The 25833-nt window shown below is 42.3% G+C and overlaps 1 protein-coding gene across 4 annotated transcripts; it reads right to left on the bottom strand.

Moving 5' to 3' along the window:
• Positions 1 to 562: 562 nt before the first annotated feature.
• On the bottom strand, positions 563 to 25833 carry gnb1a (guanine nucleotide binding protein (G protein), beta polypeptide 1a). 4 transcript variants are annotated; one of them, XM_062459730.1, is made up of 11 exons: positions 25449 to 25833; positions 12190 to 12296; positions 11039 to 11077; positions 10578 to 10684; positions 7919 to 7982; positions 7679 to 7841; positions 7227 to 7293; positions 6535 to 6736; positions 6103 to 6319; positions 4756 to 4871; positions 563 to 2530 (listed from the first exon to the last, which is right to left on the bottom strand). In XM_062459730.1, exons 2-10 carry the CDS (start codon positions 12244 to 12246, stop codon positions 4765 to 4767), a joined length of 1023 nt encoding a protein of 340 aa, XP_062315714.1. In that variant the 5' UTR covers positions 12247 to 12296; positions 25449 to 25833; the 3' UTR covers positions 563 to 2530; positions 4756 to 4764. The 4 variants fall into 4 exon arrangements, with proteins under 4 accessions (XP_062315714.1, XP_062315717.1, XP_062315715.1 ...); XM_062459733.1 differs by lacking the exon at positions 25449 to 25833 and adding an exon at positions 25101 to 25200; XM_062459731.1 differs by lacking the exon at positions 25449 to 25833 and adding an exon at positions 13851 to 14008.

The raw sequence follows: 25833 nt of genomic DNA, 5'->3' as shown, positions 1-25833 counted from the left end.
GACATTGTTAGAATACTCTGGTGTCCGTTTGAGGTTATATATTCATACAAATATTATAAAGGGTTAGCCAATTGTATGGGTAGTTTAAACACGGTCCCTAACGCGACGCTGCAAACTAGCATTTCCCGAATGTGAGACCAATGATGCAAGTTGAATATGAAACCAATTTCACCTCGCTGGCTACGGCATGATATGCATTGTATTCCTTAGTAGTGCATAGGATGTGTGTACTTTCTACATACATGTTTATAATTAATCAAATGTGTCATCAGTTATTCCTAGAACAAAAAGTTACAGTACGGCATAAAAAATCCATAAAGGCATGCACTAAATTGCAATAGCTTGTGGTCAATTAGATTGGTAGTGTCATCTGGTGACCTGTGGGAATGGGCCAAGACAAATGTTCAAAACAAGTATTGGCGCAGGTTGCAAAACCAAAAAAACTTGGTTGGTTTTAGATATTGGTATAAAAAAATCTCCCAATTTAACATTATGGTAAACTTATTAAAAGGTCATTTCAGCACCAACCACACCTCTCCAAAACATTGACACAACACAGATGGTCATCTCAAACTGCTTTTTATTACATCTTAAATAACAGTACATTTTAATATAGTTTCTATCTTGCATCCAGCTTTCAGGTTGTACACTGACTGACTTTAAAATTAAATACAAAAGGTGAGAAGGGGACAGTGGGGTGCAGAGCTCTACAGTTATTTCATGATAGAGAAAAGGAAAGGGAATTTAATTAATTTGTAATAGTTTTTTTATTTTTATCTTATTTTTTTTGCCAACTCCAGGCCTAACGCACAATTACAGCACATTTCTTTTTGTACAGAATGTCGCAGAGAAAAAACAGAATGGAAAAAATGCCACTATTGCTAAAGAAAGAGCGTCTCTGTTTACAAGAGGGGAACAACAGAAAATTCTGCCATTCAGATGCTGCAAGTTTTTTTGTTTGTTTTTTATTATTAAAGGACAGAAAAAAACCTGTTTGTTACAAAATGTTTCTTTTCTTGGTCAGTGGAATTTGTTTGCTACAGAAGGAATGAAAATTGATTTGTTCCATTTGTGTGTGTTTATACAATTTCAATGTTTACATTACTTTTATTGTGGAATCCTTCCCATGGACCAGGTAACCATTTGTTATGTTGTGGTGTTTGCTTCTCTCAAGTGCATAGCTTTGACATTTTAAATTGAATTACTTATGCACAGAGTAGCCAAAACAATATAAATACCATTGTAATGATGATATATTCAACAGGTTATTTTCTTAAAGAAAAACATCAAAGGACTTAGTTCCATATGCACCTCTTTTAAGCAATTCTACAGCATGCGATTCTAAGAGTTAACCCGTGGCAGACAACCAAAATCTTTTTTTTTGTTTTTAACTTAAAAAGTTTCGATATCATTATTTTCAAACATTGATTTATACAACATGTCATTCACAGAGTAGTAACTGCATTTCCAAGCAAGGAATGGGCACCTCTGTTGAAACAGAAACTCCGGAATAAAACCGGGGTATAAAATGGAGGTTCTTCCTACCCAACCAAATCACATCACCGGTCCCAACCACAGTCAACAGAAAAAGGGGAAACAAAATGGAAAATAAAGAAATAATGAACCAATGGGTTAATCTTCATGTAATTATTCTACATTGCTGCCTGACAAAGGGTGAAATAATGGTTAAAATGCATGTTTCTTGTGTTTTCGTTTTACAAACGAGCATTCATTATCATAAACAGCATGTGCTTGGTTAGTTAACTTTGTCTTGAAACATTATTCTATATATGCAAAGTTAAGTTTTGTGCAAACAAAGACTTGTGACTAGACAGAAAATAGAAACAGAGTAAAAGTATCTTGGGACTAAATATACAGAATGGCCAGACCCAGTGGGTGGCTTATGGACTCCCTGTTGTAGCTCAATTCTCTTGTCTTTTCTCAGGTGGGATAAAGCTGGATTAAAAATGAAATGATCATTTGAAGTTTTTTTTATTTTCAATCTACAAACATAATTCTAAAATATGTGTAAAGACTATGAGATAAAAGAAAGCTTTCAATCCTCATTTCAACATTAACCGACACTGATCTAGTTCTTAGGGGAGAAAAAGAAAAAAAATACTTGAAACAAAAAAACATTGAATAATAATAAACATGGCCAAAAAAGCTATCAGAGTTAGATCACTGTTGTGTAATTAACTTCACTCAAACCTTGTGTAATAAAGAGGTGTGACATTTGCGGAGGGGGTGAGTGTTCATATTTTTGTTCACTACAATATCAGAAGATGGTCCCCGGAGGAATGCAAAATTTTCCTTTTCATACCATTGAATTCCTCATCTTTTTAGTCAAGTGAGTTATAACAATTGTGCTCTTCTTTTAAATGAGAAGGAGAGAAAGAGAATATTTGCCCTTGGTAGTTATTTGGGGTGTTGGAGTCAGTATCGTGGTGTTTTGAGAAGATTGGATATGCAATAAAATTGAATATTTCAATGTCGGAATGGTCTTCCACGCAACTTTGGAGTCTGACATCTGGAAAAGGAAGAGACACACGTTAATAAACTGCATAAGTTATACAGTAACTGTTGGTATTTGTTTGTAAGTGTGTGATAGTTGGGTAACCTCTTGGTAAGGCAAGCCATTTTTCCTGTGCTTCTCAATTCTACCCCAAGATGGCAGCACATGCATTGAACATTGTCAACAGTTCTACAGTAACATAATGCAACTAGACCCCTTTCCTCAGAAACATATACATAATGAAAACAATATCTCTTAAATGCACAGGGATATCAAAATATAGAATATACTTTCCACCATGGCTGTAGTTAACTACTTATAGCTTTTTTGAATTACTTCCTTTAGGTAACAAAATAATAATATGCTAAATATTGCTCTCCATATTGGCGGAATACTCCAATGAACAGGACAAGACAAGGTTCCATAATGAGTTAGTAAGACCAGTACATATACAGTTAGGTCCATAAATATTTGGACATTGACACAATTTTCATCATTTTGGCTCTGTATACCACCACAATGGATTTGAAATGAAACAATCAAGATGTGCTTTAAGTGCAGACTTTCAGCTTTAATTTCAGGGTATTTACATCCAAATCAGGTGAACGGTGTAGGAATTACAATACATTTTATATGTGGCCCCCCCCTTTTTAAGGGACCAAAAGTAATTGGACTATTGGCTGCTCAGCTGTTCCATGGCCAGGTGTATGTTATTCCCTCATGGGAGTTTGTTATTTCATTGACAAGGAGCAGATAAAAGGTCTAGAGTTCATTTCAAGTTTGGTATTTGTGTTTGGAATCTGTTGCTGTCAACTCTCAATATGAAGTCCAAAGAGCTGTCACCATCAGTGAAGCAAGCCATCGTTAGGCTGAAAAATCAAAACAAACCTATCAAAGAGATAGCAAAAACATTAGGTGTGGCCAAATCAACTGTTTGGTACATTCTTAAAAAGAAAGAACGCACTGGTGAGCTCAGCAACACCGAAAGAAGAAGACCACGGAAAACAACTGTGGTGGATGACAGAAGAATTCTTTCTCTGGTAAAGAAAAACCCCTTCACAACAGTTGACCAGATCAAGAACACTCTCCAGGAGGTAGGCGTATCTGTGTCAAAGTCAAAATTAAGAGAAGACTTCACCAGAGTAAATACAGAGGGTTCACCACAATATGTAAACCATTGGTGAGTCAGGAAGACCAGATTAGAGTTTGCCAAAAAACATCTAAAAGACCCTGTACAGTTCTGGAACAACATCCTATGGACAGATGAGACCAAGATCAACTTGTACCAGAATGATGGGAAGAGAAGAGTATGGAGAAGGGAAGGAACTGCTCATGATCCAAAGCATACCACCTCATCAGTGAAGCATGGTGGAGGTAGTGTTATGGCGTGGGCATGTATGGCTGCCAATGGAACTGGTTCCCTTGTATTTATCGATGATGTGACTGCTGACAAAAGCAGTAGGATGAATTCTGAAGTGTTTCTGGCAATATTATCTGCTCAGATTCAGCCAAATGCTTCAGAACTCATAGGACGGCGCTTCACAGTGCAGATGGACAATGACCCGAAGCATACTGCGAAAGCAACCAAAGAGTTCTTTAAGGCAAAGAAGTGGAATGTTCTGCAATGGCCAAGTCAATCACCTGACCTAAATCCAATTGAGCATGCATTTCACTTGCTAAAGACAAAACTGAAAGGAAAATGCCCCAAGAACAAGCAGGAACTGAAGACAGTTGCAGTAGAGGCCTGGCAGAGCATCACCAGGGACGAAACCCAGCGTCTGGTGATGTCTATGGGTTCCAGACTTCAGGCTGTCATTGACTGCAAAGGATTTGCAACCAAGTATTAAAAGTGACAATTAGATTTATGATTATGTTAGTTTGTCCAATTATTTTTGGTCCCTTAAAAAGGGGGGGGCCACATATAAAATGTATTGTAATTCCTACACCGTTCACCTGATTTGGATGTAAATACCCTGAAATTAAAGCTGAAAGTCTGCACTTGAAGCACATCTTGATTGTTTCATTTCAAATCCATTGTGGTGGTATACAGAGCCAAAATGATGAAAATTGTGTCAATGTCCAAATATTTATGGACCTAACTGTATTTCAATCACAATTTACTACAAAATACAATTAACTGTACATTTGTAGTATTTACACAGCATTTCCCTCTTTAGAGCTAGTTTAGGAAGTGTTTTTCACGGCTAGAATTCATCCCTTGTGAGGTGAGGGTGTCATACCTTCAGACTCTAGTTCCAGATCTTGAGGAAGCTGTCCCAGGACCCTGTTGCCACAGCCATGCCATCATCAGTCACGCCCAAGCAACTCACACGGTTGTCGTGCCCGGCCAGTACACCTACAGACAAAGCACAGCGTCACACACTTGCATATAAGGAGGAGTCAGGTGGCTGAGCGGTTAGAGAATCGGGCTAGTAACCAAAAGGTCGCTGGTTCGATTCCCGGCCGTGCCAAAAGAGGTTGTGTCCTTGGGCAAGGCACTTCACCCTACTTGCCTCGGGGAGAATTTGAAATTTGCTATTTATTTATTGTTTGGAGGATAACCCCTTGAGATGCAGCATCTCGTTTTCGAGGGGGTCCTCAAGACACAAGACAAATACATGCACATTCAAACTTGCTCAAGTTCCCCCACCCCCCGACCTCACCCACCCCACCGACTCCCTATTGAATACATATCGTATTATTGAGAGGCAGTGCCAGCCCCAAACCACATGTTCTCTGATCCAGGCCACACATGCCGTCAATACCTCTAAAGTATTCATGCCTCTGTGGGAGCTCTTCCGCTTGTGAAGCAGGTGAGATGGCAGTTGGTCGACTGCCCCATCACCTGCCCCTGCTATACATCTACAACACTCCACTACTGTGGTGACCAGGGATGTGGAGGTTTAAGAACATTTGGATCAAACCTTGCACTGTTGCATGGGAGCGCGCAATATCCCTTGAGCATGCTCCCTTTGCTTGCCACTCATTTTTTACCATGAGGTGGAAGAGTGCTTGCCTGAGTGCTTACATGAATTAAAAAGCATACATGCCGTTTACCCCTCCACTACAAAACTGGCTATTAAAATGCGGAAGTGTTTTAAAGGTTAACAGTACTGCAGGTGCCCATCCTTACTGTTTTGTAACTCTGCACCTAAACCACTTCAGACACAACTTTACAACCAACCTTGCTGACTCTTCTCCCGTAACTCTATAGGACTTTACTACAGCAGCTATGCAGCCTTTAAAACCCTCTCCTCATCATAAGTAACTCTATACCACTACCTCCACTGCTGAGGTTGTGCATCCTACACATCCACACTACAGTAAACTGCTGCTGGGCACCCTGCGGCGAGGTCTTTCTCAATCCAAGACTGATTCAATAAAAATGTTGCTGCGGTTAAATTGTTTTTCTTTGCGCTTCATAAAAATATGAACAAAACCTTTTAGTTTCCTTTAAATCTACACTATTCCTTAATCATTAGTAAGGGAGCCCTATATCTTTTGCACTGTGAGTGAGAGAGCCTCACCTTCAAATCCCAGTGTGTGTACTTTAATACATACTAATGACGAGGTCATCTCCATCTCACCTGCACGGTCGGCTTTGAGGGTGTCCCACACATTGCAGTTAAAGTCGTCGTAGCCCGCCAGCAGCAAGCGGCCACTCTTGGAGAACGCCACTGAGGTGATACCACAGATGATATTGTCATGCGAGTAGACCATTAGTTCCTGGTCAGCGCGCAGGTCAAAAAGCCGGCAGGTGGCATCATCAGAGCCTGTGGCGAAGGCGTTGCCATTGGGGAAGAACTGAGGGTAGAAGAGCCACAATGAGAGATGGAAGCAGAGTGCGTTTATAATTAGGCTTTGTGCTGCTCCAACACAGGGAGGCAGGATGTCAATATTAAGGCTAAAGCTGAAATTAATGATAGCAGGAACGAGTGTGTCAGAGAGGGGGGATAATTACTAAATTGAGTATGATGGGACTTAAGTGTCACAATGAGGATGATGGGAATTTTGCTTACGCAAATGGCATTGATGTCCGACTCATGTCCAGTGAAGGTCTGTCGACACATTCCTTCTCTAACGTCCCAGAGTTTGGCGGAGGCGTCACACGCTCCTGACACAAACAGACGAGTGTCTGGTGCCAGCGACAGGCTCATAACGTCACCGGTGTGGCCAGCAAATGTGGTCGTCTGCTGACCCGTCTCAATGTCCCAAAGAGCACTGTGGGAGTGAGGGAGGGGAGCGCGTCAGTAACACAGGACAGGACTGTCAGTTGGTCAAACATGTACTTAGCTACACCTTCCAAGATTCTGCAAATCTCCTTGTGAAATTAACAATAGTGGGCCCATTTAACAAACTGAATACTTCATGTGCGTAATTTAGTAGGACGTAACCGCAAGCTCCCAACTTTGACCTCTAACCATGGAGAAAGTCAAAAAACGTTATTTATATAAACAATTCCTCTTACATCCTCTACTTGACTGACCACCTGTTAATTTTATTTTCATGCTTAATAAATGTTAATCCCGGTATAGCTAACAGCATCATGGACTTAAGCACCACCAGCCTTTAAAGTCTTACTTTACATAAACAGAAACATCCAAAATATGAGGTCCTAAACTTGGAGGTTGTTCACTTCCAGGTGGGGAAATCCCCTCTCATAGGCATTAGGTATTATGGAGAACAGGGAGGATGCAGTTCCTACACTTACCAGGTGGTGTCTCCAGAGCTGGTGACAATCTGGTTGTCATCCAGGAAACGACAGCAGGACAGGTAACCTGGCGGGCACAAGAGAACAGCCAATCAGAACTGAGTAGTACACAGCTGTGTGATGCTGACATATCTGTTTGGAGGGGAGAGCAGGCATGGAAGACAGATAGCTGCAACATCCAAATGTCCAGAACAGTTTGTTCAGACAGTAAAAAAAAAAAAAAAAAGTGTGGGTTGAGGAACACCCAGGAGGAAGAAAAGTAGAGATAGATTCATATAGTGATTAACATGGAGGTGGGATCGACCCATTTGGAACTAAGGGAGCTTGATAGGTGATAGCCCTGGTTCGACGCTGGTTGGTCACACCAACACCACTACTCATCCATCTTTGCCTTGTTGATGTCTGTGTGTGTCTCTGTGTGTGTGCGCGTGCGTATATAGGTGACCAGCTACCTGTGTGTCCAGCCAGCTCACGGCTGACGCGCACGTTGCCCTCGCGGGTCTTCAGGTTGTAGATGGAACAGATGTTGTCTAGACCTCCGCAGGCAACGTAGTTCCCAGAGGGTGCATAGGCGCATGTCATCACCCAGGAGGAGCGAAGTGGGATGGCGTGGACCTACAGGAGACAGGTGGTGGTGTTAGTCGAATCAATGGTGCTTCATAAGCAGATGAGCAATGTTTGATTTATTTTACCTTGTTTGTGGTGTAGCTGTCCCAAATGATGAGTTTACCATCTTGAGAGGCACTGACTAAAAGCCTAGAGGACAAAATGCAAATTATGGATTATTACCTAGTAATGAGAGCTATTGTAACACCGAGTTGAGATATTGTCTTGCTCTTTCTCAGAGTTTCTCTTGCTCACACAGAGAAAAGTGAGAGCAAATGATGCTGAAAACCAAACAAAAACTATAAATTGCACCTTTATGTACAATGTACAAATGAATGGTTCCTGAGGAGCTTGTATTTGGCTTTTTAGGGATGGTGAGGTGGTTTCCAGTGCTTGAATTATTAGAGACCATGGGGAGCAATGTTCCACTATTTGGATGATTTAAACAATCTAACCACAAAAAGCTGCCTCAATGCAGATGAGGGCAGCAAACACTGGGGTACAGGAGCCCGCCCTAGACCCTGCGGGGAACACGCACATCTAGCCTGCCTAACCTAGAGATGCTGGTGAGAGAGGGTGAGAACGTGAGATACAGTAAGAGAGTGAGAGACCGAGACACGGACCTCAGAATTTGCACATCCGTCTTTTGCAGGGGAAACCTCTCTCGCTTAAGTGGCCGTTGCCTTGTGAACGTATTTAACAATGTTCACGGCGATGTGATAGTGTTTGTTTCAAATCAAAGTCAAACTTGAACAACCAGTTCTGAATAGACGTGTAATGAATGAGGGATTTTGTGAAGATTTTAAGTGAAAGTTTACTTTATAACACTGACACGCTCTACTGTTTCTCCAGAGTAGTAAGATGCTTAGTGGAGATTGTAGCGCATTATCTGACTTTCCAAACGCGGTGCAATAAAGCAGGAGTGGAATTAACTAGCTCTCTTCTTGCTAGGTAAGCGCCTAAATTCAGTTGCATTTACTGATTAGAAATTAAATTTAGCTTTACTTGCTTGTATATTGCCTAGCTCAAAGCAACTCAAAAATGAGTTTCTATTATATTCTTGGAGAGTATACATTGTTTAGGCCTAAGCATAAGAAATGTTAAGAGTCGAGACACCCTTCCAGATGAGCCATGAGTTGGGTTTATGTTGGACTGTTTCTGTTGAGCCGTTTGTACAATTCATCAGGAGGCCACAAGGGAGAACCAAGTTACAGGTTGCACCTGTAAGACCAGTGATAAGTACATGACTCCACCAAGGGAGTGCAGTTTTAAAACTCTTAATTGTGACCGCAAAGGGGGAAAATATTTGGCAAAGATTTTGACCAATTAATGGTCGTCACAGGAGAGGAGTGAAAAGAGATACGTGTCTGGGACTCTTTTGTCAGGTGAGCCTAAAGCTTAATTTATACTTAGGTCGCAGACACTTTTGAAAAGGTCACCAACAGAAATGACGTCACGGTGGACACTTTTAACCGTCGCTTGGAAGTGTCGCCTACCAGGAGAAATTTCTACTGGCGCTGATGTCGTCACATAGCGAAAAATTAAAATGGTCAGTTTCTCCGATTGATCACCTAGGCACCATGGGGCGTCAGGTGGCTGAGCGGTGAGGGAAGCAGGCTAGTAATCTGAAGGTTGCCAGTTCGATTCCCGACCGTGCAAAATGACGTTGTGTCCTTGGGCAAGGCACTTCACCCTACTTGCCTCGGGGAGAATGTCCCTGTACTTACTGTAAGTCGCTCTGGATAAGAGCGTCTGCTAAATGACTAAATGTAAATGTAGGCTACAAAGCGTTAACTATGTAACCATAGCTATGAATGTAACGGTAAAATGATTCTGTTTACGTCACGCGAACCTTGAGCACAGGCGACTGTTTGCCGAAGTATAACTGCAGCAGCCTGAGCGACACTTTTTTTTTGTAGGCGACCATTTCAAAAGTGTCGGCGACCTAAGTATAAATTAAGCTTAAGAGCTATAAATTGCAGTAGGGACACAACCCTGTCCAGAAATAGCACCTCCAAGCTGTGTTGCACTGTGGCAAGTTAACTGAGAAACAAAGGTTGATTTGAACTTGTAGCTGCGACCAGCAGCTCTATAGCTCGCTCTGTCGGCTGGTCCACAAAAATGCCCCCGTGGTTGCAGCCATTGCGAATTTGAGCTTGTTAGAAGAGATGTTGATATGGAAAGATGACTACGCAGCAAAGCAAGATAACAAAGCAGTTAGGTGTGGCCTGGTCTGTGGCGTCTCTCTGGACTGGTTCACACCTGTGGTAGAGTAATTAGTTTGCCGGTTGCTGAGGTGAGAGATGTTTCTGGTGGCTCTTGGGAAAGCCCCCTTGGCAAAAGAGACACGTGACTTCACATGACAGTCTGCCTTCACTGCCCAGACACTACTTAGTACTAAAGGACGACACCATTTTGAATGTTTTTCCTACCCGCATACCCCCACCCCTTATACACACCCACAGTGCATACACATACACAATGCACCGACAAACATTTGAGCACAAAACCAACAGTGGTTCAGTGAACCACATTCATGTTCACTAGTGCACACAGTGCTCAGTTAACAGTTGTGATTTAACCATTTTCCACACACACTTCCTTATACCACCCCACCCTTTTAACAAGGAGCTGCAGGAGATACCATTAGTACACAGAGAGAGCAACATTTATGCCCACTTCCTGTATTTGGCAAAGAGACTGAATTATTTAGTTAATGGATAGAATGAAGCTAAATGAGATTACCTTGAGTCAGTGCCCCAGTGCATGGCATAGATTTTAGCCAGATGCCCCCTCAGTGTCCGTCTAGTGCGCATCTGAATTCGGCCAACAGCGTCGATGTTAGCGGTGATCTAACAGGAGGGAAAAGGCAATGAATAACAGGCAAGTGTGGGTCTATCTGCATAGGTGTGGCAGCACTTTTCGCCTTGTCTTTTACAAATCTGAACAATCGAAGCATAAGACATTACATTTCCGCAATGATGTGTGAAAGAAAAAGCTAGCGTCTCTAAGAACAAATGGATACTATAACTCAGGCTTTAAACCATGGACTCATTGAACCTTGCTACAACCCACCCCCTCCCCTCCCTCACTAGACACTTAAGAACGCTTCCCTCTAAAAAGTTTTATTGATGAAGCAATTATTAATATTTAATATTTGAACTGCTAATTGTAGATAGCATGTGGCTTAAAGAGAGCTTCCTTACCTGAGACAGTGTAGCATCCGCACACGCTTTCCTGGCATCCTAAAAAAGACACGCACATTTTTGTTATTCCCCCACCCCCCAAAAAGGATTGGCAGCAAACAGTCATCACTAGCTGATGTTAGTCTCCCCCCTCTCACACACAACTTTTCAAGACAAAGTTTTGGGCTCTTATTAGAAGTAGGTATTTGTATATGGAGAACCAGCCCTCTGCATCTAATTGAAATTGAGTGCTAGGATAAAAAAAAGCAGTCTTGCGTTACTTAGGACGGATTGACTGGTAAAAACAAACAGATAATACGCCATCAAGCCTATCATGTCGATCGTGTCTCATTATGCCTGATCACAACTACTTCTGTGAAATACTCAGTATTCTTAAAATATTGCTCAAATGCGTTGGAGGGTAGGAATATGCTTGATTGCTATGGACAGCTTTTGGGGGGTATTTTATGTTCAGAATATTGCCTCATTTTAGATTTTGGAAGCTGAAACTTCTGGACTCGACCCTACCAAAGTATTTCTCTGCGTGAATATCAATGAGTTCAACTAGGCTGTGGGTGTGGTGTGTTAAATTACTTAAATGTTATTGGTAAATGTAATAGGTATGAAACTGAAGAAATGTACAGCGCACCTACAGTAAACTGTTAGGCAGCCATCAGTGTCACAATGCAACACAATATAGCTTGTTTTACACAGACATTTGCAGACAGAAATGTAATTAACAGTTTGAATTACTGTATTGAAACAGGGAATAAAGAGTTGACCAATAAAACAATGTCAAACACACCGCACTAACTAATGGTGATGATGTCATCACTCAGGTAAGCTAAGCAGAGGGTATTCACAATTTTGTGAGCAATATTAATAACAACCGGAAAGTTACTAGTCAGTCAGAACGAACAACCAAGGGCCTATTGACTAAAAAGAATATAGATTCATTATTTACAGTGTTTCTGCACATTATGTTGTAAATAGGGTAGTAAAAGTTAATGCATTTTTTTTTTATTACATTTTTGCTCTTTTAAATAAGGCAGGAGATTTTGTTCTACGGACAACAGTTTCATTAGTCCTGTCAAAGTATCACACTTAAGCTTTTTTATATATATATAAAAATAAAATTGTACAAAGGGGAAAGGTGGTTCTGGAAGACTCACTCTGATCTGGTTCTTAAGCTGCTCGGCCTCCTGGCGTAGCTGGTCCAATTCGCTCATTTTCCTCTGCTAATGGTGTGCTTCGCTCCGCCGCCGGGACTCGTGCTGATCTGTAGGACGACAAGGCAAAAGCTGAACACACTATTCCTAGTATTAGCATTTAGCATCGCAGAGGGGTTACACTGGCTTGGCTGGTACCAGACCCTACATCAGCAGTGGCAGGGTCTTGTCATGTATCCTTTAGCTTTAGTGACAGTCAAACTCCTTGAGGTAATTTGTACAGACTTGACACTCAATCCAATATTACGGGCACAGTAAATGGTTAGGTTCAGTGCACTTGGGTTACAAGTAGGCCAATAACAATTAGCAGTTATCCCCCATTAAACAGATGCAAAGCTTTTAATGCGCAACATGTGGCAAATTTAGTTTTACATCTCTAAATGCTACACAGCCCGCTATATAGACTTGCCAGAATAATGCACACAATCCCTGTTCTGTTTCTGACATTACCTAGAAGGCACAGAAACTAGCCAGAAAGTGCAGAATCCCAACACTTTCATAGAGAAACCAAGATGTGTCCTTTCCAGCCTGAAACCGTTACCTAGCAACAGGCTTCTGCACCCAGTTTGTGCTAAAGATCACTATTTCTAAAGTGATGCAGAATAGGTTTCCCTCCCCTCCAATAAACTGGCCAACCTAACCAAACATCTGGACAACAGTGAGGTGGCGAATGACCGTCACTGGACAGCTCCAAATCAAAACTGAAATCCATTCCTTGGGGCCGAAGCTCTGAAAGCGAACATACCCCTTCTTCGCTTGGCCGAATGGCGATGCCTGGAGCTTGAGCTTTAACTACAGAAGCTGGAGGAGGTTTTCTGTGTGCTACTGGAGCCCAAAGGTGCTCAGGTGATGAGGGTGGGCTCTATTACAGATCTTACTGCTCTGGACCTGGTCACTGGGCTCTAAACCTCCTTCCAATGTCATCCGTGTAATCCTGGGACACAGTTGATTCAGCTCCTCCAGCCAAATCCGGTTAAGACAAAACCTGCTGATGATCCTAAAAGCAGTGGCTATCCCGCTGACCCCAATCCTCTGGTCAACGGGCTTAACCCTGACACTTTCACTCTCCAGAGAAAGGAGGCAAAATACAAACAAACACTAAATAGCAAACAGCTCGGATACATGAAGGACATGGATGTGGCCACAACTGAGTTTAAAGAACATTTCTTGTTAATGCTACTTTGGATGAAATCCTCCAGCGGTTGCTGGGGGATTTGGTGCTGATGAGACTGCTTCAAATGCTCCTCCCACTGCTTCATAGAATTGAGGAACTATTTTTTGCTATCAATCTACAAAGAACTACTATTGCAACTTGGCAGAACTTCCCCTATCTTCCACCAGTGAGTCACCATTAGCTTTCAAACTAAATGTCCAAAAACAGGCTTCTAGATGTACGGTTCACAAAATGCGGGAGATTAAGGTACATACTGTACATTACTGACAAATGCATCACTGATCACAAGTAGACTTGTAAAATCCACACTACTAACTTTTAAAAGTCCTTCCTTTCTCAAATAAGGAAAAAGTTAACAATATGAAAATGTTGTACAAGGTGTACATGGCAAAAAATAACGCTTCTGTTTGAATTCTTTCATTATTCTTACCTCCCTTTTCCTGTTTCTTTTCAGTATAGGTCCTGTGTCCTGAGGATGGTGGGAACCTGAATGAACACCTTATCCTTCAAGCACCTGACCATCCCTAGCAGGTACCTGCTATCTGATTGGCCAGTGCAGCTAACTGAGTGTGCATCTAAGCAATGCGATTTAACCGCCTAATCTGGTCAATAAAAATGTGTCATGGGAACATGGTTAAGTCTCCTGGTCGTCTTTGTAATGAGAGCTCTCGGTGTCACAGCTAGTTAGAATGACCCACTGGTGGCTTTTCCTCTAAATCTGCGTAGACATAAAAAAAAAAACTGTATCTAAACTGAATACATTAACAAGACTGTAGGTGGAGAGTATAAATGCAAAAATACATTTGCCCATATTGGGTTTTGTTGAAAGAAGTAGTCAAGTCAACCCCTTTGAGATATATATATATTTTTTAAATGGTCAAAAGGATTGAAAGTGGATCTGAAGCATAGATCTATAGTAGCAACTTTAAAATCAGTGTTAGAGCATCAAGGGTCCAGTTAAGGTGGCAGTCATAGGATTTTTTGGGGGTGAGGCAGTGTGGGGGGGGGGGCTAGGGTTCTGCATTGATAGAAGTGTGATATTTCTTTTGTGAGGAAGGAGGGGAGCTCTGCAAGGGTGGCAGAGGTGTGATTCAGAGAAGGCTTTTTTCTGTGTTGGTGGTGGGAGTGTGTTGAAACCGCTGGCAGCCCAACTGATAGAGTGTGCCTCTACACTACTGCGTTCTCTCTCAGTTGGCTATTTTTAGAGAGGTGGTGGTGGAGGAGGAGGGAAGCAGACTTCACATTTTCCAGCCAGTCCTATCGGCTTCGTCATCTCGAGCGCAACAGTGACAAGAGGAGAGGGAAGTGAAATTTGACTCCACACACACCAGTTTTATGGCCTTTTTTCTTCCTGTAAAAGCTTCAAACAGGCATGTACTAGTAAAGGAAGATTTTGCTCCACAAAGACAGCCTTCAGCAATAGATGAATCAAAGACCCTCTCTGCTAAAAAAAAAAATTTGGAGGGAGGAAAAAAAATCGGAAAGGCTCTTCTTACTTTCAACTTTATAGCCACAGTTGAGCAAGTTTAAACTATAATTATCATTAAGACCTATGACACAACCATGACACAAAACATCCAAATAATATCCACCATAAACTCTGCTCATGCTCATTTTAGAAATGGTGATGGCGAATTACAGATATTTCATGAACATACGGAGGTCACATCAATTCACATGAAAACTTGGTGGGTCATAGTAGGGCAGAACAATTGTGAGGAGGCCCTTGGGAAAGCTCTACTACTCCATGACACGAGGACAGGAACTGAGGTGGTTGATCGGGCGGGCGGGCAGGCAGGGAGATGTTCTGGTGCACAAGAGGATACAGCCCAGGGAGACGAGGCGGAGGACAGAGCCAGATTAGCTTAATGAGAGTGAACAAGCAGAGGACGATTGGGAGGAGAGCTGCTAATTAACCCCTTGGTGAAGGGGAACTGGGTGTGGTAACCTTCATGGCATTAAGGGCCCACCGGAGCAGGCACACTAGGCTTACCTTGCTGGGGAGGTGGCGAGACCAACAAGACCAGTTAATGGGAGCACTCTTTTTATATAACCGTTCATTACATTTTAGTCGCTGACGGTGGTTTTTACGCCGATTGGCTGAAAGAATCTTAGACAAGAGTCAACAATAGCATAGAGCAATTAATACTGCAAGACCATCCACTACAACTTTTTTCCACGTATGTCTTATGCTAGCTGTTTTTGAAATCATATAGGCTATGCTTAGGGTATAAAAACATGCACTTCATATACCTAAGCTGCATTATCTCTGTAAAGGTAGAGAATAAACCAAAATGTTTGTGAGGTTTTGTATAACATAATGAGCAGTAACCGAGTCACTACTTTCCCCAGCCGTGAAGTGGACCATGAGTACATAGATCCAGTGACCAGATCTACCTCACCCCACAGAGGACCAGGTAAGCACTGTCCTTCAGTGGTCACGGCAGGGATTTGGTACCCATCTGACAAAGAGAGGCAGTCTCTCCCCATACAGCGCTGTGTATTAATCATGAGGTCCTGTTAAGAGTGGGTGGGGAGGATCTTATTCATTAAAGGCTCCCTGCCCCCTCGGCAGCCGCCCCACCCCTCACCTGCATCAGGCTCGCTCTCCTCCTTCTGCTCATATGATTGTTGGCCGTGGCTACTAGGGCAACATAGAGCCAATGGCCATGCTTTTTCTTGAGGCACATGCAGAATGACTGCATCTTCTCTCCAACTGCTTACTGAGGGCGAGACCGTCAATAGCTGACTGTGTCAGTGCTTCTTCAACTACTGATTGTGTTTGTGTCAGCAGACTGCCTCTACCCCAGGAAGTTAGTGTGTCTCTGAACGGGCGTTTCCTCTGAAAGGGTGTTTCCTTTGCTGCTCTTGGCTCTAGCTCGCTCACTCTGTCGAAACACTCAGAGGAAGTGGCAACAGTGCATCCTCCCAAACATTTCTCTTAAATCTTAAGAGACAGAAAGCCACACACACCGTCAGGTAGAACAGCCTAAATAACACATGATGAACGCTCATTTGTTATTTAGGACCCAAAACAGAACATGCTCTAATGGCTTATCCATAGCTGGTTGGGAATGTTCCCTGTTGTTGTCTGTGCCACTGCTCCAGGCCACTGAGGGAGCTACTTGCTTGATCAGCAGCTGGTGTGTGGTGCTGTCTGCGGCTGCCTGTAACAAAAGTTCACTCTGGCCCAGAGATCATGCCACTCTCAAATTAGCCCGCATGTACTACACACTGCAATACACTCATCAAACTGTGAACTGCTGTGATCTCATGCTACAAGCTCTGCACAAAAACAGCATAAAAGTCAGCATGTTAGCAAGTGTTCTTTAATTGGATTACTAGGCTGCCAGGGAAGACTGGGATGAGCAGGTAGGCAATGTGCAAATTCTTATCTAACTCATTAGATAAGAAAACTAACAAGGCTAAAATTATACTTTAAAATGCACTGGGCAGGGGATCAGAGGGTAGTCATTTGCTGCATGTCTTCCTGTCTCTCCTACTTTCCTGTTGATCTAAAACTGTCACTAATCAAAATCAAAAGCTGAAATATCTCCCCAAACCTTTTTTTAACATACACTTGGCATAATCTACACTTGGCATAATCTACCTACTCCAAATTCAGGGAGAAGTCCCTAGAGCCAAACACAGTTCTCAAACATATACAAATGTTAAACATCTGTGATTAGACAGAATCAGTTATCATAACAAAATGACACAAATCTAATTATTGCATTCCGCAGGCTACAATTCCTTAAATTCAAACTGCGGAATAAAATGCTGAGTAAGAGTGAAATCAAAAGTTATGTCAGATCGATCAATGACGATAACGCATCAAACTATTTATACAACTCCTTTCTGTCCCACACACCATTGCTATCCAACACAGATTATTTAAGTGACATACATTTGATTAGTGAAAACTAGGCTTTATACTTAAAATAATGTTTGACTGTAATGCTCATGTAACTGAGGAAGGCCCTGGTCATGGGCAGATGGTCTAGCCAAGGCTTGAAGTAGAGCTGCATTAAATGCAGAAGCTCTCTGGGTAAGACTGCTGACTGTAAAGGAAAAAAAAACACCCACCTACCAACCCTCCATCCAGAGAAGGAGACAGTATGCAATATTGAACAGCCCAGAGACAGCCCCTCCCCCCCAATCCTTTCACTTCTCCTCACTCACCTAGAGGATCAGGGATGAGCCCCACAGACCCATCGCCCCACAGCCGGAACCCACCCACCCTCCCCCTCCATACACACCAACACACAATTGTGCAAACACAAAGCTGTAGAAGCACACAATACTGCACACACACACCTAAGGGGTATATTTAAGGCCTGCCCAACACTGAGAATGTACTGAGTGACACCACAGAGTAAACCAGCATCTGGACATTGTGCGAGTGTGCGTATGTGTGGCTGTGTGTGTGGTTGGTGTCTGAGTGGGGGGCTAAGTGCTGTGAAGAAGTCATGCATGTGAACACAGCTGAAACACAAGGAGGTCAGAAAGAGTGCCGGGACAAGGGGGCTGATGCAGGAAAGAGGCCGTAAAGAGCCAGGAGTTGCTCTTGGCCATTTCTTAAAAGCCTCAACCCCATTCACACTCACTCTAGCTCTGCCCCTCTCTTTGCCAAATGGAGTCCAGCATAGCAAGCCACAGAAAGAGAGAAGGACCAGGGATGAGGGAGAAAGAGAGAGAGAAAGAGAGTGTGTCCTTAGTCTTTCTGCGTAGTTATGGTAGAACACACAAATTCAATCAGACAGCCAGACATTGCCCTGACTGCATGGGAGGAGCTGCGGACTGCTATTCACTATGACGCCAAGCAGGGACAAACTGAACTACGATTACAGAGCACAAAAATTATGGAGAAAAACTTAAATGTTCTATCTTCACAACACTAGCAATAAAGCCTTGATCTATAGTACAACCACAGTCACAATGCAACTCCAATTATTCCTATAACCTTGAGTGGCTTAATTGGTAAAGCAACGTGCATGAAACACCTGTGTTGTGTGTTCCTTTAGGTCATATCAGATATTGTAAACTGTACTCAAGTCACTTGGAATAGGTGATTATACAGTATCCTATTAATAATATAACTTTGACAGAGACTCTGCACTGTTGAGCTGGGAAATAGGGAAGACCTAGTGTAATTACAACCTGAATGTCTAAGGGACATGTGAATTCCAAATCCTAAAGGCATAGAGGAGAATTACTCAACTGAAAATGAGTAACCTCAAGCCCCATGGCCCATTTTCCTCAATGGAAAGAAGAGCAAGAGAGTTCTGGATCCATAATCCAGAGGCTACACATTAGAATATATCAGGACAATTTGGGATATGGTTTATCCCCTTTCCTCTCGAATGGCTGGTCGTATTCCAATGCTCCAATACACAATTAGGGTACAGTGCTGCAGTGCTACAAACATTATCCATAAATATACATGGTGTTTTTTTTATTCAAAAAATCCAGCAATCCGCCAGCAATGAACTGAGCATCCGATCCACTCAATAATACATTGACGGGAACTCTTGGTTAGGCTAGATCCTACTTGGATCACTGCATTAGAGATAGGACACCATATGTTTCAACTTCATGTGCATCCACAAAAAACCTACATAGGATTACCCTTTCACTGTGACATCATATGAAATGAACCAAGTCAGTACCTGAGGGTTGGTCAAGATAAGAGGTTGTGCATTAAGAAAAGGTCTCTGAGGACAGAAACAAGGTTTTTTTATAATCACACAAAAACATTTTCACCTCATCAGCTTTGCACCCAGAGGACAAATGTGCATGGCGAACCTATTGCATTTCTTCGACAACATAGTGGAACTCCCTCCCCCAACACAGCTGTGAGTACTCTTTTCTGTCAACCCTCACATATGATTTGAGTAGTTTCTGTGTACGTTCATTCAGCTTTCAGGTAATAAACTGAGCTCTGCAGTGGCAGATCCATGACTGTATTGGTCCAATGACACCATCAGAACAGGCTATATAGACATTATTCACAGACTGGAATATGAAGGCTGATCAACCCAAGTTTAAGTTAAACTCAGAATCTTTATTCAGCAATATCACAGAGAAAGGATAAAATAACGGATGCCGATTGTGTCATAAAGGTTGAGGTGATCAACAGAAAGCCCAAACTATAATTGTTTTTGTATTTTAGTGACTTTTCCCATACAATGGTTCCATTTGCCGCAGAAGTGGTGGTCAGAGTGCTCGTGGTCACTCGTATATGGAGAGAATGTCGGACCATGTTAGACAAAACATCAATGAGAGTGACAGTAGAGTTTAATCGATCGATCTGTGAAACATTCCATGATGCCATGAGCTCCTAGTAAGCAGATTGGTTACAGCAGATGGCGCATTTCCAGTGGAGGCGATTCTTGGCATGAGGAAATCAAAAAGGAAGGAATCATGTGACCTAAAGTAGTGGTCTTCCAGTTTAATTCCATTAAGAGTTCTCACTATGTTTTGAAGTGGCGTAATAATAGCAATCTGAAAGTTAGGGGATGTTGCTGCCCGTGCAAAAACATTAAAGTAACAAGGTATGGAGAGATTAACCATTCACCTGTCCTCTGGTATTTACATTCTCAGGCACCCATGTACTCCCCCCCCCCCCCCCCCCCCCCTCACGAAGAGGCCCACCTTCCCGGCACTTGCTCCTCCTCTAGCTACGTCGCTGAGCACAAGGCTGAAGCCAAACAGGTTCCACAGGCTAGCACTCATGCTGGCAGACTAACACCAAAATGGCACAGCACGAGGACAATCACTAAGGGTTGGGGACATAACAGTTGATTCTAAACTACTAGTCTCAATATGACATTAATAAGATTAATCACATCAATACATAGGCCTACACTTAGGCAAATTATTTCTTAAAAATGAGAACAAAGATTAGAATTGTCAACATGCTGCACATTTAGCTTTTCATGGAAATTGTGCAGACTAGATAAAAATTGAGCTTGCCCAAAGCCAACAGCATGACTTTGTTTTGAGTAAAATACACCATTTTGATTGCATTAATATTAGTCACCACGCCCTCCTTCCCATTCTTCCCATGTTACCAAATGGAAAGAAACAACTGAGAGTCAGGTGACAGCTAGTCCGCCCTTCCTTTTTAGTTCTGCTGTTGTACTATACCAAAAAGAAATATACACACAGACACTAAACACTCTTCCTTGCCTTCCAGTCGTCTTGGAATTCAGGTTCAGTCACATGTTCTCTGTGGTAGTCAAATTTACTGTGCAGAATGTAAATAAAAACCGAACAGTCTTACTTCTTTATTCAAAGCAGACATGTCCAGCTGTTTTATGTAAAGGCTGAAGAGCTGACAGGACCACATGATGCACTGACAACACGGGGAGTGAGTGGGTCACTAACGTTGCTGTCGCCACTCACTTTGACTATTCAAAACAGAGGCTCTCAAGCACACAGTTGGTGGTGATGTGTGATGACTAGCACTGCAGAGTTCTCCTGCTGGCAAAGCTACCGTTACAGCCACAAAGAACTCAAACCTAATGACACCAACAGAACAGAGGAAATAAGTTGGCAAAGAGCAGGAAAGTATAATGGAAAATGGATTTGGTTGCATATTTTCTCCAGGTTTCATTCTATGACAAAGTAGAAATTGACAGCGAGAATAGAGGGGTGGGGTTAAAGCAGTTGCAGTGGCATTGAGTTGAGCTCACGCACACCTGTATCCACAACATCTGGGCTATCCTCATTCCTCAATCTAGGCTAGCACGACAGAACCAGCCTCCTCATACAGCTGATGAATGGTTGGAGGGCAAAAGAGGAGGAGAGAAAGGGGAATGGTGGCCAGTCACATGCAGCTCACACTAAAAATAAACCACAGTGGTGAAGATGTGCTTGTTTGTGTTCAAATATACTAAAACCTCGAGGGTCAGGCACAGGCCCCCTAGCACCCCTTAGCACAGAGTAGGGAGGGTGGGTGGGGGTGGATTACCAACATCATAGTGCCTACAGTCATCAACTGGCACCTTGGGTTAAAAATAAACAGTAGGCCTTCATTTGAGATAGCCTGGTCCCAATGAAGGGGGTGCTGTGCAGCCTTATGTGATTCGTCCGGAGAAAACTTAACATTAGCAAGTTGGAAAGTGGAGTTACACTGTGTCCTAAGTGGATGCGAGTGTGACTATTGTGTCGTATCGGACGCTCTCTGTCCACACTGAATGCGTCATATTCACTTTTGTTACGTCATGTAACTAACCTATGACACTGTGTGCTATGGAAATTTCAACGCGAGCGACTACAAATAAATAGAAACAGGGTGTCCGTCAAAAAGTTTGCACCGCGTCGCGCTTCTCAGTTGCTCTAATCCAGTTGGGACATTCCAATAGAAAACAATCAAACTGATTTTAGTCGCTCGCATCGCATCCAGTTAGGACACGGTGTTAGACTGTCAAACAATTATGAAACAATGCCAATTTTATCTGCATCACGCACTAGTACAGACAGGTAATATTCGGACAAACAGGGCTGAAAGTACCTTAAAATGAAAACTGGATTACAGGTTCTTTAACATTTTACTCCCTCCATTTCAGGCATTCCCCATCAACAGAAGTATGCATGCCCTGGTTGATTTGTTGAACTACACCAAAACATGACAGAATAGGAAACAATGAAAGACAAGCTTCAACTCTTAACAATTAACAAATTATATGTAATTTGCCAGTCCCATTCATGACAAGGGTCTGTTGGATATTGTAGTATGCCATATAGCTAAAAGCAGGATCATATGAAAATACTGGAAATCAGCACTATCACTGACCAAGCCCCATAATCCTACAAACTGCAATCCACAGACGGTAAGAATTTAATCCCATTCATACCCGTCACTGGATGGGGGGGGGGGGGGGGGGGAATCCAGCAGGATGAAAATCTGTATCAAAACAAAAATCCCTCTAGTTCACTTAGAGAAGATATATGCCAAAGCTGAATGATCTTGTTGTAGTGCCACTCATCTCTGATGTGTCCAAACCAGGGTGAGGGAGGGTAAGCAGTTTTGATATGACAAGAAATTATCCTTAGTGTTAAACTCATGTTTGAGACTAACTAATTCTGTGAACCCCATGAGACTCTCACCATTGACTGTCCATTCGAGGCCACTGTATCCCATGTAATTATGGATCATGGAAGGGGAACATATCAGTTGTTCACTTTGATTTACAATGCAATGACAACTAAGTGGAGACAAAGTCAAGCAGGCCCTGTCATGCTTTGACAAACCACAACAATGCCCTAGAATAAATTAATATTTGAAAAGACACAGTATCTCACAGTAGGACAGAAGAAATATATTTTTACTATGTTATTGAGTCAAGTTAAATCCTTATTAGAACATCCCAACATGACATGTTTTGCTAAAAGTCATTAAGATTTGTAAAACAGTATGCTCAAATATCTCAGCAATCGGACACTGGGGTTTAACATTACCTTTCACATGCAGAAAAAATAGCCTAGTACTACTACTTCATTGATCCATTTGTGTAGATTTCAATAACATTATATGTTGTCTTCTCGTTTGTGGTCACATAAATCTGACAAATGCATTTACCAATCATACAAGGCTAATATATGAAAGAAACAAACACATGCCAATTAAGCATTTCAGCTTTATCGCATTTTTCTGTATATCTATACATAATACAACTCAACTATACCGTTTGAGTGTAATATCCTACTGGCTAAAATGATGGTTGCAATTAAATTCCTTGGTAAATATATCAAAATATGTATGCATGTACAGTCTGACATACACAAGATGCAGGCTTCACCCCATCCCTAGTAATCCCTCCATGTTGTCCTACATCTTTCTATAGACTCGCCGGTTTCCTGGGAATGTCATTGATTTGTCTATCTAACCGATACGTTAAGGGAAATATTGTAAGGCAAACGTAAACGCCGATTAAATGTACTCTGCCAATGCTAAATCCGTCAGATGAGGGGCTGTTGTCTTAGTCTGAGAACGAGCGGCGAGGAAAAAGGCTTTGAACGCCATCTTGTTCGCTGCAGCTGCTTGGGCCCTGAATACAGGAACCCATTCATTCAAGAAGGGGGGGCCAGACTGGCAAGATGAATTCATCTTTGAACGAGCAATAATTACAAATAGCTCTTTTCAAAGACAGGGAAAATGTTTTATGTGACACAGATATCCCTGATCACCTGCCATGAACACCAAAAATATTTTGCGGTTTTGTATGTATGTAATAAAAAGCGACTTCAGTTATTCACTGCTCGAAAATGATGTGTTCAAGACCGGTTTAGATTTTCTGCGATAATTCACTGGATAACACCAGTAACCCAGTTGGCATGCGTTTAATTAAAATGCTTTCCCGCTTAAATTGTCAAACCCAGTACATTTTCGTCGTTACATCTACAAACTATTATGAGGTGGTGCTTCCTTATTGAATGGACACTTGACGTTTCTGGTTTCCTCTATACCGGTCAATAAACAACACTCTCACCGTGCTGGAAAGTTAAAAACGGTAACCTCCACTACCAGACCTGTGCTTAAGTTAAATAGATTGCAAAGATCCAATTAGGCAACAGCGTTGATATATCATTAGAAGCTGAAGCTTAAGTTAAGGCTAATCAAATTCACCTGGACAGTACGCTGGCACACAAGCCTTGGTAGTGCTAACATTTAAGTATTGAACTATGCCCTCCTTTCTTTTCAAAGTACTGCTCTACGATCAGTTCCACGACCAACCAACTGTCATTTGCCTACCCACATTTTCATACGCTTCCCAGGAAAAGCCAAAGGGACTTCTAATGCTTGCTAACCCGTTAGCGTGCTAACCACACTGCCCATTAGTAAAATGGATGTCTTATTCATAGCCACAAAGGCTACCGCTTGATGCACCATCAGCCTACGGGGAGTACGGCTGTATGTACAGGGAATGGAGGCAACAAATATTGACACCGTTGCAATCAAGGCCAACGATGTATATCTACTCACTATAACGTTAGCTAATTACTGTAGGTGAGTGTCTCACAATGTCTGATACGGCTAGAGTAGTGCTACTGTACCACTGGCCTTCGTCTATAGTCGAAGCTAGCTCTAACTGTTTCACTTTCTATTTATCAAGAACTGTGAATGAACTATGAATGCTCAAATCGTGGAACCCAATATCATAACCTACTTTCTATCTACCAACATTAGCCAGATAGTTCCTATTGCTAGATATGGTCCCTTGGTGGTTGCATGATTCTGAAACTAACCACCATACCTGGCAAACGTTACGTTAGCTAGCTAAGCCGTAAATGCTAGGAAAAGTGGGGGTGGTGGTAGACTAGATGCTGGCTGTATTGGTGAACGTGAAGTAGCCATTTTTAGACTCCCTCCCTAGTCTGCTAGCTGGCTAAGTCACACAATTTGAGTGACAAACTGTTGCTTGATTAAACCAAGCAGTGTCCAGGTGTATGTATGGACCAGGACCAAACACGAACAATTAGTTATCGGTGTATTAAATCTACATAAAATACTAGCCAAGTTTGTAGGGCTAATTTGTTAACATGCTTGGCAAGTAAAATTAGCTAGCCAACTAGCTAGCACTAGCCAAGTTAGAAAAGAAATTGAGCCACCAGCAAACAAGTTGATTAATTAATACTTCTTTTGACCACATTTCATTCAATAATAACTACTTACTGCTTTAGTTCATGCAGTTTCGTTCCATGTAAGCTTAGTAAAGGACTAGGAACTAGAAGTGATAGTCAGGGACGACAGTATGGATCCGGAGAAAAACCCGGACGTTGACAGCACGTTAGCTAGTCCTGATTTGTTTTACAAGACAGCTAATTGTGCCCCCACCCCGTCGCAGTAATGCCTTTGAAAAGGTACACGGCTGGTAGCAGAGTAGGAACCACACAACCAGCGACTCTATTTAACCAATTTTCACATGTCTTTCAACCTAGCACTGACTCGGGTAAACTACTTTGTCGCATCTTAAACACGTTTATTAGCTAGCTCAAACCCAAATTCCAAAGAATATCTTACCCGTTTTCAGTCGAGGGTATCCGTTCTTTATATCGCATTGACTGGAAACAGCGAAGACAGGTTCTCCTCTTTCCACCTAGCACGCAGACTTGGCGAGATAACAAGCTATCGAGGAGCGGCACTCCCCGAATCCAGCTTTCGATCCGCCAAGGGGAGACACACCGGCACAGAGGCACAAAGATGAGGCAGTGTTCACCGCACCAAATGTTACTTGCGAAATACGTGTTTTAGAGTCTGGGGGTGGTCTTCCAATTGAGAACTATTTCTTTCCAATCTTTAATCCTTCTAGTCTTTCCCACCGTCTTCCCCCTATTCTCTCTTTCTTCACACCAGTATCTCAAACGCTTCCTCCGGCCATCAAACAGCAGAGATGGGCGCGGTAACC

The sequence above is a fragment of the Osmerus eperlanus genome, chromosome 4 (assembly GCF_963692335.1).
Source record: "Osmerus eperlanus chromosome 4, fOsmEpe2.1, whole genome shotgun sequence".
In the NCBI taxonomy this organism is placed as follows: Eukaryota; Metazoa; Chordata; class Actinopteri; order Osmeriformes; family Osmeridae; genus Osmerus; species Osmerus eperlanus.
The sequence above is the reverse complement of the archived record's forward strand: the minus strand, read 5'-3'. Positions and strand labels throughout refer to the sequence as shown.